This window comes from Stylophora pistillata, chromosome 14 (genome assembly GCF_964205215.1).
Source record: "Stylophora pistillata chromosome 14, jaStyPist1.2, whole genome shotgun sequence".
In the NCBI taxonomy this organism is placed as follows: Eukaryota; Metazoa; Cnidaria; class Anthozoa; order Scleractinia; family Pocilloporidae; genus Stylophora; species Stylophora pistillata.
Genome location: NC_142532.1, coordinates 8616655 through 8629717, shown reverse-complemented (window position 1 = coordinate 8629717; position 13063 = coordinate 8616655). Strand labels below are relative to the sequence as shown.

At 38.2% G+C, this 13063-nt stretch overlaps 1 protein-coding gene across 3 annotated transcripts in view; it reads right to left on the bottom strand.

Moving 5' to 3' along the window:
• The window catches only part of LOC111333165 (armadillo repeat-containing protein 8), a 25388-nt gene extending 12325 nt beyond the window's left edge, over positions 1-13063 (bottom strand). The window contains exons 1-12 of one of the 3 annotated variants that reach the window (XM_088744465.1): positions 12960-13023; positions 12811-12884; positions 11883-12009; positions 11413-11567; positions 10613-10672; positions 9828-9925; positions 9447-9539; positions 8908-9064; positions 3401-3491; positions 2456-2519; positions 1224-1299; positions 79-206 (exon numbers count right to left, since the gene is read on the bottom strand). In XM_088744465.1, the coding sequence (XP_088600591.1) occupies positions 79-206; positions 1224-1299; positions 2456-2519; positions 3401-3491; positions 8908-9064; positions 9447-9539; positions 9828-9925; positions 10613-10672; positions 11413-11567; positions 11883-11980 (1020 nt within the window). In that variant the 5' untranslated portion in view covers positions 11981-12009; positions 12811-12884; positions 12960-13023. Of the gene's footprint in view, positions 1-78; positions 207-1223; positions 1300-2455; positions 2520-3400; positions 3492-8907; positions 9065-9446; positions 9540-9827; positions 9926-10612; positions 10673-11412; positions 11568-11882; positions 12013-12810; positions 12885-12959 lie in introns of all 3 variants that reach the window. The other 2 variants (XM_088744466.1, XM_022938689.2) reach the window with 2 other exon arrangements.

Here is a 13063-nt window from a genome sequence, read left to right as displayed (position 1 = left end):
AAACCTCATCAAGAAGAACAACAATGCGAGAAGGACTGCCCCTCCACTCCTCCCCTACATGTATGTGATCATATCCACCTCTCTCATGAGAGCGTATGAGCTGTCGTCCAAGTCACTCTTGACCAGGAAACCAGTTAGTGTTTTTATCAGGTGATCAGAAATGGCTGCCGTCCTCTGTAGCTCTGTGTCTTCTTCAATGAGGAATGCTGAAAGAAGTGGCAAATCAAATTGTTGACCATAAAAGACAGCTTCATACACTAACATTTACCTGTACAAACCACTACTATTTGACTGGTCTAGTGGATGAACATAAATAGCAACTGCTTGATAGAGCAATTCTCAATTGACTGTCAAAAGTAATTAAGGATTACATGGATTTTACTTTCAACGCTCTGTGATTGGTCCAGAAAACTCATGCCATCCAGATTCAAAAAGAAAACCAAATTGCCACCTCGCCACATGCATTTCTTGCACTTTGAGCAAGATGCTTACTTTTACATTTAATTCTCATTGGCTGGTTGTGATATTTTCCTTTCCCCTGATTAGCTGTTGTGATTACTTTGTTTTTGAAATCATGCACTCAAACAGGACTGTATTTTCTTGTTAGTGCTAATTAAAAGTAGTTAGGATTCAACCCCGGTTCTCATAAATAACAATGAAAAACCTTTGGCAATTGTGTGGTAACACAGAATTAAGAACAAAATGTCCTGGAAATAGCCTGAGGAAGGGTCACCTTTGTGGTGTTCTTAGGGAGGATGGTTGTTTATCACAGGGCTTCTATCTCTCTCAAGATGACATGGCCACTAACAAACTGTCAGCTGAGGGGAACCTGGAAAATTTTTGAGGACTAACTACTTGTGATAATTATACATAATGTCTGGGAAGATGAGGCAAGCTACAGATACGAGGATGAACTACATGAAAGGTACTTTTTATTTGATAAGCCGCATTATGCAGCCATTTTGGTTGGTTCTTGGTTATGATTTACTGGAGGACAGACACATTAGTCACCTCACCATCAACTACATTTTGATTTTTATCAAAGCATCATCTGTGATCTACTGAACAGACTCAAAACAACATGGAATATATTTTGTTAAGTAAGCCACCTTGCCCTCGTACAGATACACAAGGTTGAGCCTTTTCAAATCTGGTCAAAGTTAAATGCAAAACAACCTCTACATTTATTAAACAAGAAAATTTAATATTTAATTACAACTGACCTAATGTCTCTGCTGCCTCGGCTCTGACAGTGAGGTTCTTGTCCCACTTACACATTCGGACCACTGTGGCAAGAACCTTGAAGAGCAATCGTTTGTTACCAATATGTCAACATCTTATTTACCAATTAATGGGGGAAGAACTACAGACCACTGGGCTGCTGAAAAGAGTCGGTACTGCCCCCAATCCTTCTTGATCATACATTTCTTGTACATTAATTGGTGTTCAGTGTTTAAAAACTCACAGTCATGTATCGTATACACTCTGTACAACATGAACTATCATTTATCACTTTCACAGGTTTATTATGAATCAACTTAACGGCCTGCTCCCAGTTGGCTTGTTAGCTCAATTGGTAGAGTGCTGCACCAGTATCCCAGAGGTCAGTGGTTCGAATCCCGTACAGGCCTGATTTTTTTCAGCTCTGATTTTTGCTATTGCTTAAATAGCGCTATCTACTGCGAGGATCGTGCATCATATGAACTATCATGCACATCATGAACTATTGTCTCGCACATAGTCAAGACAACTGGCATCCTGCCATCCCTTCATGTGAGAGTACCCTCCCCTCTGTTCCTCCCAACAATATACTCCAGGGTCATGCATAAAATTCATCCTTTCTAGGAGTAGCTGCAGTGAAAGAAAATTATATGAGTTTGAGATTCATAGTCCCCATGACCATTGTTGTACCTGGCTTGCAAGCAGGCCCTCGTGATAAGTGCTACAGGATGTATGTTTCTCCTCACACAGAGACAGGCCAGAGGGGGGCTTTCCAATCAGTATTAGACCCCTACCACACCTCTCACTGGTTCACATTGCTTAATACCTCATACTTTCCCATAGGTGAAGCAACACTGGCACTTGTGAGCAGGCCCTCACCATAAGTGCTGCAGGACACACATTCGTTTCTCTGCCCGCAAAGACGAGCCAGGGAAAGCTTTGCAATCAGTACTAAATCCCTTTCACACCTCTCACTGGCTCATGTTGCTCTGTTGCTCAAAGCCTTGTACTGTTATGTTGGTGAAGCAATGCTTGTGCTGAATCACAAATAATAAGGGCTTGCTTGCAGACTATGTTGTGCTCTTTGCATTAGTCATGAATAAGTTAGAATATTGAGATTAAATGTCAGTGACCTCTTGTCACCAAGAATTGAGATGTGATGATAAAGTTGAATACAATGCATCAGGTACAATGAATAATAATATGGCTGTAATTACTGAAGGGATTTACACACCTTGATCAATAGTGAGTGGTGTTCTGCTGCTGACACTGCCCCTGCTCTGTGCATGTTTGTCAAACTGCAGAAGAAAATATACCTTTAATTCATCAGATAGACAAAAACTTACTTTACGTAATTCATTCATGCATCATACATGTACATATTCCTGTACAAGCAGTTAGTGAGGACAGTTAGGTACATGGAGATAGAGAGTTTTGTGGACCCAGGGGGATAAAAAAACAAAGAGATTACATATTAGACACATAGATTGACTGACCAACAGACAGACAGATCAACAACCAGAAAGAAAGATGGATTGGACCACTAGAAAAAAAAAAACATGTAGAATTTAATAGACACAAATGCAAACAATTTGCTGGACAAACAAGCAGGTAGATGGATGGATGCATGGGCAGATAGCTGAAAGGATGTTTAATTTAAGTTTAAGTTTAAGACAGTTTAATTCATTCGCCACAGGAATGGCAGGAGAAAGGAACAGAACTATCGTTCCAATTGACACCTAACCCCTTTTTTTACCCACCCATCCTACCCCGGGGAGGACATCCATCACACAGTAATCTCGTGTGTGGGAAATTAACATCACCTACCCCAACCCTGCAGGAGACAGGACCTCCATTTATCATCCCTATCCGAGAAGACTAGAAAGTCTAACCATTTGCAGATATTATTACAAAGGCAGCACTTTCTTCTCAGTTAATTAAATAAAGACCCTGAGTGTTGGTCCGGCCGGATTTGAACTCACGACCTCCTGCACAACAGTCCGGTACTCTAACAATTGAGCTAACCGGGAGGCGGTAAATGGAACCAGGAGGCGGATGGAAAGAGAGACCAATGGAAAGGAAGAATGACAGACCAAATCACAGACAGGCAGGCAGATGGATGGAAGGTCAGAATGACCAAAAGACACAAAATAGACAGACAGTTGGAAGATCAACATACCACTTTGCAGCTCCAAGTTGAATTTCATCTGGTCTGTCTCTTGAGAGCAGCTTAGTAAATATTTGAACTAGCCGCTCACCTTGATGTGTTGCTTTGGATTTGCACAGAATAAAAAATTCAAATTAGGAACAAAAATATCTCATGTAAGTTCTAAGTGCAACATTTTTTCTCACTGGTTTTTTCTTTTTACTTTTGTGTGATTGAAATTCAATTATTTAAGTCTTTTTCACCCTGTAATTATGCTTATTATTTAATTAACGCTTTTCTTTGTCATTTCATTGCCACCGTTTTGCTGCTGGCACAATTTTCAATGTACTATGCCTGTTTTCTCGTTTTTTTTTTTTTGTTTTTTTTTGGTGCTAGGTGCAGTTTAGTAACATCCGAAATGCAGTGACGTCATTAATTTTAGTTTTTTTTCTGGCCATAACAATGGAAGTGTTATAGTTGCTATTTCATATTGAACACATCCCCATTTAAAACTGTATTTCACCATTTAAAAATGTACTTGACATTTGAGGTATCTTAGTTCCTGAATGAGCCAATCAGATCTCAAATGCATTTTTAATGAGTTCTCTGGAAACTAAGTTCCTGTGTCAACCAATCAGATTTGGTTTGCAAAATGGACTTTGCTCTTTAGGAACTAAGTTCCTTAATAAACCAATGACATGGAAGAATACATGACATGACATTTCTAAATTAAGGTGTGCCTGTTTTATTTATGTCAACACCAAATAGAGCAGACAACAATGTTACACTTTGGTAGGAGTCGAATACACGACGGTCTACACGGCAACGAAAAGGCATCTGATACTATACAATTCTGTAAAAAATGCCACAAGGGTTTTGCTGCGCTTTTTACCAGCGCTAATACATAAACTTATTAGAAGTTTTCTTGTGTAGTATCACTAAGTATTTTTACAAGTTGTACCATAATTTGACGAGCCCGCAGGACGAGTGAAAATTCAAAAAGGAGTAAAAATTTTCAGCGATACTATGCAAAAAAACGGCTAATAAGTTATTTCTTATCCAACACGCCAAACTGTTATCTATGTTGTTCAGTGAGGGTGAATTTCGCGGATATTTATTTACGGGGAATGCGTGACAGAAGCATGCGAAGCGGTACCATACTGGCGCGTTGTTTTGTTCCTGTTTCTATTTTCTTCAATGAATTAAAAGAAGAAATTTCCTGGACATCGAGCTGTTCTTCTTCATTTGATTCATCTAGTAAACTTGGATTTATATTTGCCAGCCATTCTGACTCTTCGTCGTCGGATATTTGATTCAAATTGTCTGCCGTTTTGTTTTTCTGCATTTAACTACAAATCCACCATTCTTCGCTTGCGTGATGCGAGAAAATCTGTTTAACCATAGTGTAGATTACAAATACCGGGTGACATTTGTACTCAACCAATCGTTTTCTAACATTTTCAACGCTGTAGTGTATGTATAAAGGGCAGAAATATCCTCTCCTACGATTCAAATGCGTTGTTTAGTTTGTTTCGAAAAGGTATTTTGCTACGCTTCAATGATCTCGTCTCGGATTGGTCAAAAACTGACAGGTGTATTCATGTGTGGAAATGAACTTACAGTTGCGAAATGAGATGAAATCGGCGTTGAGTTTTTTGTTTTCCTCTTCTCTCTCGGGAGTTAAAAAAATCCATTTCCAAAGGAAAATTAGGCAGATCTTCATCGGCTTATTCGCTTGTTACCATGTCTAGTCTAACATTTTTACGGAAGTTTTTGCCGGTTTTTAATGAAAAATGCCGAAGTCACTCGCGCGAAAAACAAAGTGTTGCGAGGCATTGACATCACTAGCGTGAATCAGTGGGAAGCACGCTCGTGCAATGATCGAGTTTGATTGCACGACTCTTACAAGCTATGTTATGATAAGCAACATAAACCGGTCTAAAAACTTATCGCAAGAGCAACATTACCGGGGGAGACTGTTTTGACTTGTGTACATCACCATTTCAAATTGTACTTGACATTAAAGGTAACTTAGTTCATGAATGAGCCAAGCAGATCTCAAATACATTTTTCAGGAGGTCTTTGGGAGCTAAGTTCCTGTGTCAACCAATCATATTTGGTTTGTAATATCAACTTTGTTCTTTAGGAACTAAGTTCCTCAACAAACCAATAACATGGAAGAATATATGACATGTCATTTCTAACCTTTAAGGTTTGCCTGTTTTATTCATGTGAATACTAAATAGAACAGACAACAATTAACGATTGGTTCATACGTCAGCGTGCGTTCATCGAGATATGAAGCACGCGGGAAGTTTGGAGAGCACGAAAGATGCCTAAGAGTTGCTCGAGGCGTATTGCCGTGAGTGGTTTTGCCGCGCTTTTTATCAGCGCCGATATAGTTAAAAAGCGATCATATGAGTAATGTCTATCCGGCGGTTTTCATGTCAAAATTAACTTGCCAATTCTCTTCTTTCGTTGTACAAAACTTTGTACCGGCAATGATAAAGAACAAGCAATCGAATTACACAGTTTATAACATAGCCGGGGTAATTTTGCATCCGAATTCCAACACGAATAACGGACAACACTATCTTAGAAGTGTTTGTTCAGTGAAGCGAATCGTGACGGCACTGATGCCGAGTCCCGTTTCCCGTTGTTTTTCTCTTTTTCTACCTCAGTTAAGAACTCGAGTCAAAGGGAAAGGTCGCAAAATTGTCTTCGTTTTGGTATTGGTGGGCCAAGGCTCTATTTTTATCCTTTATTGTCGCGAAATAAAATATTTTTCTCCGTGTTCACAAATTCGCCGCTCACGCGAAAAAAAATTTCTGGCGAAGCCATTTGCGCGCACCAACAGCGTGCGCTATCGAGATCTGGAGCACGCTTACAGATACTGAGTTTGATTGCTCAGCTCTGCTATATGTTAGAAATTCAAATTATAACATAGCTTGTAGATTTGTCTAATCAAAAGCGCGAGCGTGCTTCATATTCCTATTGTGCACTCTCATGACCTCAGCAGACAAGTCCCTCGAGAAAAAAAATTTTTTCGCGCGAGTGACTTTTGATCAGACTTTTTCATTAAAAAACGGGGAAAACTTCCGTAAAAAAAGTTAAACTAGACATGGCAAAAAGCGAACAAGCCAATAAAGATCTGCCTACTTTTTCATCGGGAATGGATTTAACTTTCGAGAAAGAACCCAGAGAAAGGGAAAACAAAACAATCAACGGTTTCATCTTGTTTCCCAACTCTAACTTCATTTCCACACATGAATTCACCTGTCACTTTTTGACCAATCTGAGACAAGATCATTGAAGCATAGCGAAATACTTTTCCAAAACAAAATAAACAACACATTGAAGCGTGGGAGAGGGAATTTCTGCCCATTATACAAAAACTACAGCGTTGAAAATGTTATAAAACAATTGGTTCATACGTCAGCTGTGCGTTCATCGAGATATGAAGCACTTGGGAAGTTTGGAGAGCACTCAAGAAGCTAGAGTTGCTCTCGGCAACGCCTCGAGCAACTCTTAGGCACCTTTCGTGCTCTCCCAACTTCCCTCGTGCTTCATATCTCGATGAACGCAAGCTGACGTATGAACCAATCGTTAATTGTTGTCTGTTCTATTTAGTATTCACATGAATAAAACAGGCAAACCTTAAAGTTTAGAAATGACATGTCATATATTCTTCCATGTTATTGGTTTGTAGAGGAACTTAGTTCCTAAAGAACAAAGTTGATATTACAAACCAAATATGATTGGTTGACACAGGAACTTAGCTCCCAAAGACCTCATGAAAAATGTATTTGAGATCTGATTGGCTCATTCATGAACTAAGTTACCTTTAATGTCAAGTACAATTTGAAATGGTGATGTACACAAGTCAAAACAGTCTCCCCCGGTAATGTTGCTCTTGCGATAAGTTTTTAGACCGGTTTATGTTGCCTATCATAACATAGCTTGTAAGAGTCGTGCAATCAAACTCAATCATTGTGCGAGCGTGCTTCCCACTGATTCACGCTAGTGATGTCAATGCCTCGCGACACTTTGTTTTTCGCGCGAGTGACTTCGGCATTTTTCATTAAAAACTGGCAAAAACTTCCGTAAAAATGTTAGACTAGACATGGCAACAAGCAAATAAGCCGATGAAGATCTGCCTAATTTTCCTTTGGAAATGGATTTTTTTAACTCCCGAGAGAGAAGAGGAAAACAAAAAACTCAACGCCGATTTCATCTCATTTTGCAACTGTAAGTTCATTTCCACGCATGAATACACCTGTCAGTTTTTGACCAATCCGAGACGAGATCATTGAAGCGTAGCAAAATACTCTTCCGAAACAAACTAAACAACGCATTTGAATCGTAGGAGAGGATATTTCTGCCCTTTATACATACCCTACAGTGTTGAAAATGTTAGAAAACGATTGGTTGAGTACAAATGTCACCCGGTATTTGTAATCTACACTATTGGTTAAACAGATTTTCTCGCATCGTGCAAGCGAAGAATGGTGGATTTGTAGTTAAATGACGAAAAACAAAACGGCAGACAATTTGAATCAAATATCCGACGACAAAGAGTCAGAAAGGCTGGCAAATATAGATCCAAGTTTACTAGATGAATCAAATGAAGAAGAACAGCTCGACGTCCAGGAAATTTCTTCCTTTAATTCATTGAAGAAAATAGAAACAGCTACAAAACAACGCGTCAGTTTGGTACCGCTTCGCATACTTCTGTCATGCATTCCCCGTAAATAAATATCCGCGAAATTCACCTGCACTGAACAACATAGATAACAGTTTGGCGTGTTGGATAATAAATAACTTATTAGCCGTTTTTTGCATAGTATCGCTGAGTATTTTTACTCCTTTTTAGTATTTTCACACACCCAGCAGGCTCGTCAAATTACGGTACAACTTGTAAAAATACTTAGCGATACTACACAAGAAAACTTCTAATAAGATTATGTATTAGCGCTGGTAAAAAGTGCAGCAAAACCCTTGTGGCATTTTTTACAGAATTGTATAGTATCAGATGCCTTTTAGTTGCCGTGTAGACCATCGTGTATTCGACTCATTTCCAAAGTGTAACATTGTTGTCTGCTCTATTTAGTGTTGACATAAATAAAATAGGCAAACCTTAATTTAGAAATGTCATGTCATGTATTCTTCCATGTCATTGGTTTATTGAGGAACTTAGTTCCTAAAGAGCAAAGTCCATTTTGCAAACCAAATCTGATTGGTTGACACAGGAACTTAGTTCCCAGAGAACTCATTAAAAATGCATTTGAGATCTGATTGGCTCATTCAGGAACTAAGATACCTCAAATATCAAGTACATTTTTAAATGGTGAAGTACAGTTTTAAATGGGGATGTGTTATTGCACAATTACACTCTTTGCCATGCTGTACAGTGTTGAAAGTTGTTTAGAGTTCGTACACCAGTAAATTGTACGTAATTCTTTCAATGCCACACAATCATAAATTTTTCATTCACAATAAAGTCAAAAAAAGGTTCTTGGTATTCATTTTCAGGTCTATACCTGACTTCATAGCAATTGACACAGCCCCATTCTGAAAGGACATGGATGAATAGCACTGAAGTGCTGGCTGTTGTATCTTGGGAATATCACAGACCAAAAGTGGCAGTAAGGCAGTCACTGCTCCCATATTACATAACAAAGCCTGATGTGCAGGACCCTGAAAGTAAAATGTAATTGAATCTTAGTTGACAAGAGGTGAAATGTTCACCACAAAACATACATGATTGTATAAAGCCTGTACCTGTCAAACACAGGTTGACCTTCAATTGAGACTCAAGCTACTTGACCACTTGTGCCCCACCTACATGTAAATGTTTTTGGTCAAGTTTCAAGATGATCAAGTTGAATTTGGAGATGTTTTACTCAAAGTATAACTTGAAGACATTTTAGCCAAGTTGTATGAGTTCTGGTTAAAATTTTGAGACTTAAAAATGGTGACTTTGCATATGAGGAAAGGCACATTGCCTCCCATCCATCCCATTGCTTTATAGGTCATGAATGAGAAACTTAATAGTATGTTGGTAACACTCAATATTTACCTGACAACATTTGGATAAGATTGCTGCAGCTCCCTCAGCATTAGACTGGGAACTAGACAACAGGTCTACGAGCTGTGGTACAATGCTTTGTTTCTGAGAATTAAGGTAAATATATTATAACTAAATTTGGCAAAGTAAAATAGAATTTAATCTTAAAATTTTATGACAGTCTCTAATTGACACCTGATAAAAAAAAAACCTTTGCTGACTAATAATACCTGAAAATTGGCAATTGTTTCAGCAAAAGAATTCTCCCAAAAACTTGAATTTGGGAATTTGCACAAACCAAATTTAAAAAGTTCAAATGCCCAAGGAAGGGGCAGGGAGGTGGTGATGTTGAAGCTTTGAATTGATCAGCGCATAACCTTAGAGAAAACTAACCTCAAAGACAGGTCGACATGGAGTCAATGAAGAGTCATAGAGTGTCCTCAGTGATCTGACAGATGCTTCAACAACTCGAGAATCTGAATGGCAAATTCCTATCATAATAAAAAAAACAAATGCATGCTTAATATATACTTACTATCCAGATAAAAGACTGCATCCTTGTTAAGATAACTTAAACTATATGAGTACAGGTATGTGAATGTGTCCAGTGGGTACAACAAAATAAAATTAACTAATCAATACCAATAGTTTAGCATTAGCTTTTCATGACAGCCTAACATACAATATATATCTTTTGTAAATAGAATAAGAAAGATGGTAAGTTTTTTTGGTAATTTTTGAGCCTGGTAAAGAAATATAGAAAAAGCGTGCAACAGAGAAAAAATTCTGATTCCCCATGAGGAATCAAACCTCACACCTTCAGATTCCCTCCTGGGATGCTCTACCACTAAGCCACAGAGACTCTATGGTGACCCAAGCCCATTACAAAGGTCATACTTATGACGTGCCTCAAGCCTCCTACATAATGCTAGAATCAGTAATGTCAATAGCGTCATGTTTTGTAAATAGAATAAGAAGAAAGATGGTACAATGTAAGTTTTGAGCTCTGTGAAGAAACAGAGAATAGACCTTCAAATTCCATCATCCAATGCTCTACCACTACACAAATACATGTACATTGTGTATGTTTGTTACAGTAGTAAATTGATAAGTCTTATGTTAAAACAGTAGCTGGTCATGGTTAAGACACTCCACTATGAGAACTAATTACAAGTTACCTTTTAATAGCACATTCAGTGAATCTGTTGCTAAAAGAGCTTGGACATTCTCAGCTGAACCTGATTAAAAAAAAAACATGTACAAGGAAAAGAGAAAATTCTGATTCCAGAATATAAACCAAAGGCTCCATTTGCTGAAACACTTTGGCCAAACTGGGGGTGCTATTCAAGTTCATAAGAAAAAAAATAATAACTGTGTCCTTAACAAAATGTGTACTGAAACATGTTGTACAAAAGAGTGCAATGTATTTCAGGAAAATTCAAATTCAGTGGAACCCCACAAACTCAACTCCCCCCCCCCCCCCCACCTCCCTAACTCGAACAAGATTCAATTTCCCTTGGCCCACTTTTTCCATAATTTAACATCAGCTGAGCCCATGCTAACTCAAACTAGTTTTTGTTTCCCTAAGGAGTTTGAGTTTGTGGGGTTCCACTGTATCTCCTCGTATTAATCTTCCCTAGTTTTGTAGATCAATGCACAACACCTACAAATATTTTTCTAATTTTCACCCCTGCTTAAGTACTGATCATTACTGCAAAGATCGCTCTCATACTAATTTCTTTAACCACAGTTCAAATCTATGATTTCACATATTCACAAACGTTGACATACACATACAGGTGTAAGATCAATATCTTTTGTAAATCATAAAGAATCAAAGGATCTCTTTGGCATTCTTACAGTACACTGATGTCTAAATTTTCATCACAATAATGGGCATACAACAGGTAATGGTATTGATATCTATTAAATAATTAATAGTATCAATATCAGAATAATTACATGAAACCAGCCCTACCTCTTGCCAGACTCCCCAACAGCACAACTGATTCCACAACAAATTCAATCCCAGTGTCATCTTGTACAAGTAGTTGAATTATCTTTGGTATAATGTCAAGTCTGATGAATGAGGACTTCTTGGCCTTATTACCAATGACTGCATTTTTTATATTCCTGCAGTGAAAGAACATAAATGATCTCGCAGCATTCACAGGGCGTCCGAGATGAAAAAATTGTGGCTGCTACAACTGGGGAGGATCAACCTGCTAAATTAAAATATCCTATAAAATTTAGCTGTTTACTTGAAAAAATAGAAAATTGCTACTTGAGTTCAAAAAGTTAATTTTTGTGACAAACCTATGAAATAAACAGTACAGTAAACGGACAGCCTCATTATAACAAGCAGAAACCACTAACAACTTCAATGCAATAGTTGATCAACCTTTATACTCATGGTTATAATTATTCTACCTCAGAAGTGAAACATACCACAAATAGTCAAAGTCTATTGATGGTATTTGATAATAAGCACCAGCACTTGTCCCAACATAAAGACTTATCAGCCTTGAGGTATCATTTTCCATCATTCCTCCCTGGATATCTCAATCATTCCACACTTCTTATGAGATTAAAGGTGATACAGCAGGTGGTGAAAATAATTAATAATATGACTTTGTTATACAATGGGATTGAAATAATCCTAAAGGGCTTCTCCAGTCAGCATGAAAAGCTAAACAAAAGTTTAGTGGGATTGGTGGTGACTTTGAAAAATTGTCAGGATTTCAGGAATAAGGGGAAGTTTAATTAGGACAACGGAATCAAAAGTGCACTTAGTGACCCTCCAAACATAAAATAAGATTAGCTGTACGTGTACAGCTGTAGTTCTTCTAATTGTAACCACAACAGTAGAGATACTGAGGCCAGAAAAGCACGTTTTAAATATAGCAGACAAGGTAAACTTCTGTGTAAAACAACAACCACTTGGAATATCTAAATACTTTTCCAGTATAGTAAATACAAGTACGTTTCCACCACTGCGGGTCAACAAGGGTTACATGACAACAAAGGTGTGCAGAACATCTACGAACGTTCAACGTTTTGGGTGGAAATTAAGACAGAAGCAAGAGACGTTTGGTTTATGCTGTCCTCGACAATATATGTCTGAGCGCATATCTGTATAGGCTTATAAAGGTTCAAAGCCGAGCTCGAGTTTTAAGTACTAAAGATTAATTGTCTGATCGCAAGTAGAAAATTGTGTATGACTTGGCCAAAATTTGTTAGCTGCCGAGCAAAAATCAGAATTAACATTCTTTCCCATGAGAACATTTCTTCAAGGAATTCCAGAAGCTAGCATGTAAGCTTATATAACCCACAACGATATATTTACGAGTGCGCAAAGGAAAGTCACCGATCTTACGTTACAGCTTGAAGTCTGTCGTCGTAATCAGATGAGGATAGATTATTCACGAAAACTTCGTCCGTGTCCGGCTCCTAGAAGAAACGCCTCTCTTAGTAAAGGATTTTGGAAATATATCTTAAGCTCAAATAACAGTTATCTTATCTTACCGTAAATACCGGCATTTTCATGGTGGAAAAGAATCACATACACGCACGACTACCCTTTGCCTTTTTCTTTACCACGTCAGCAGCTGTAATTGAAGGCTCACGCA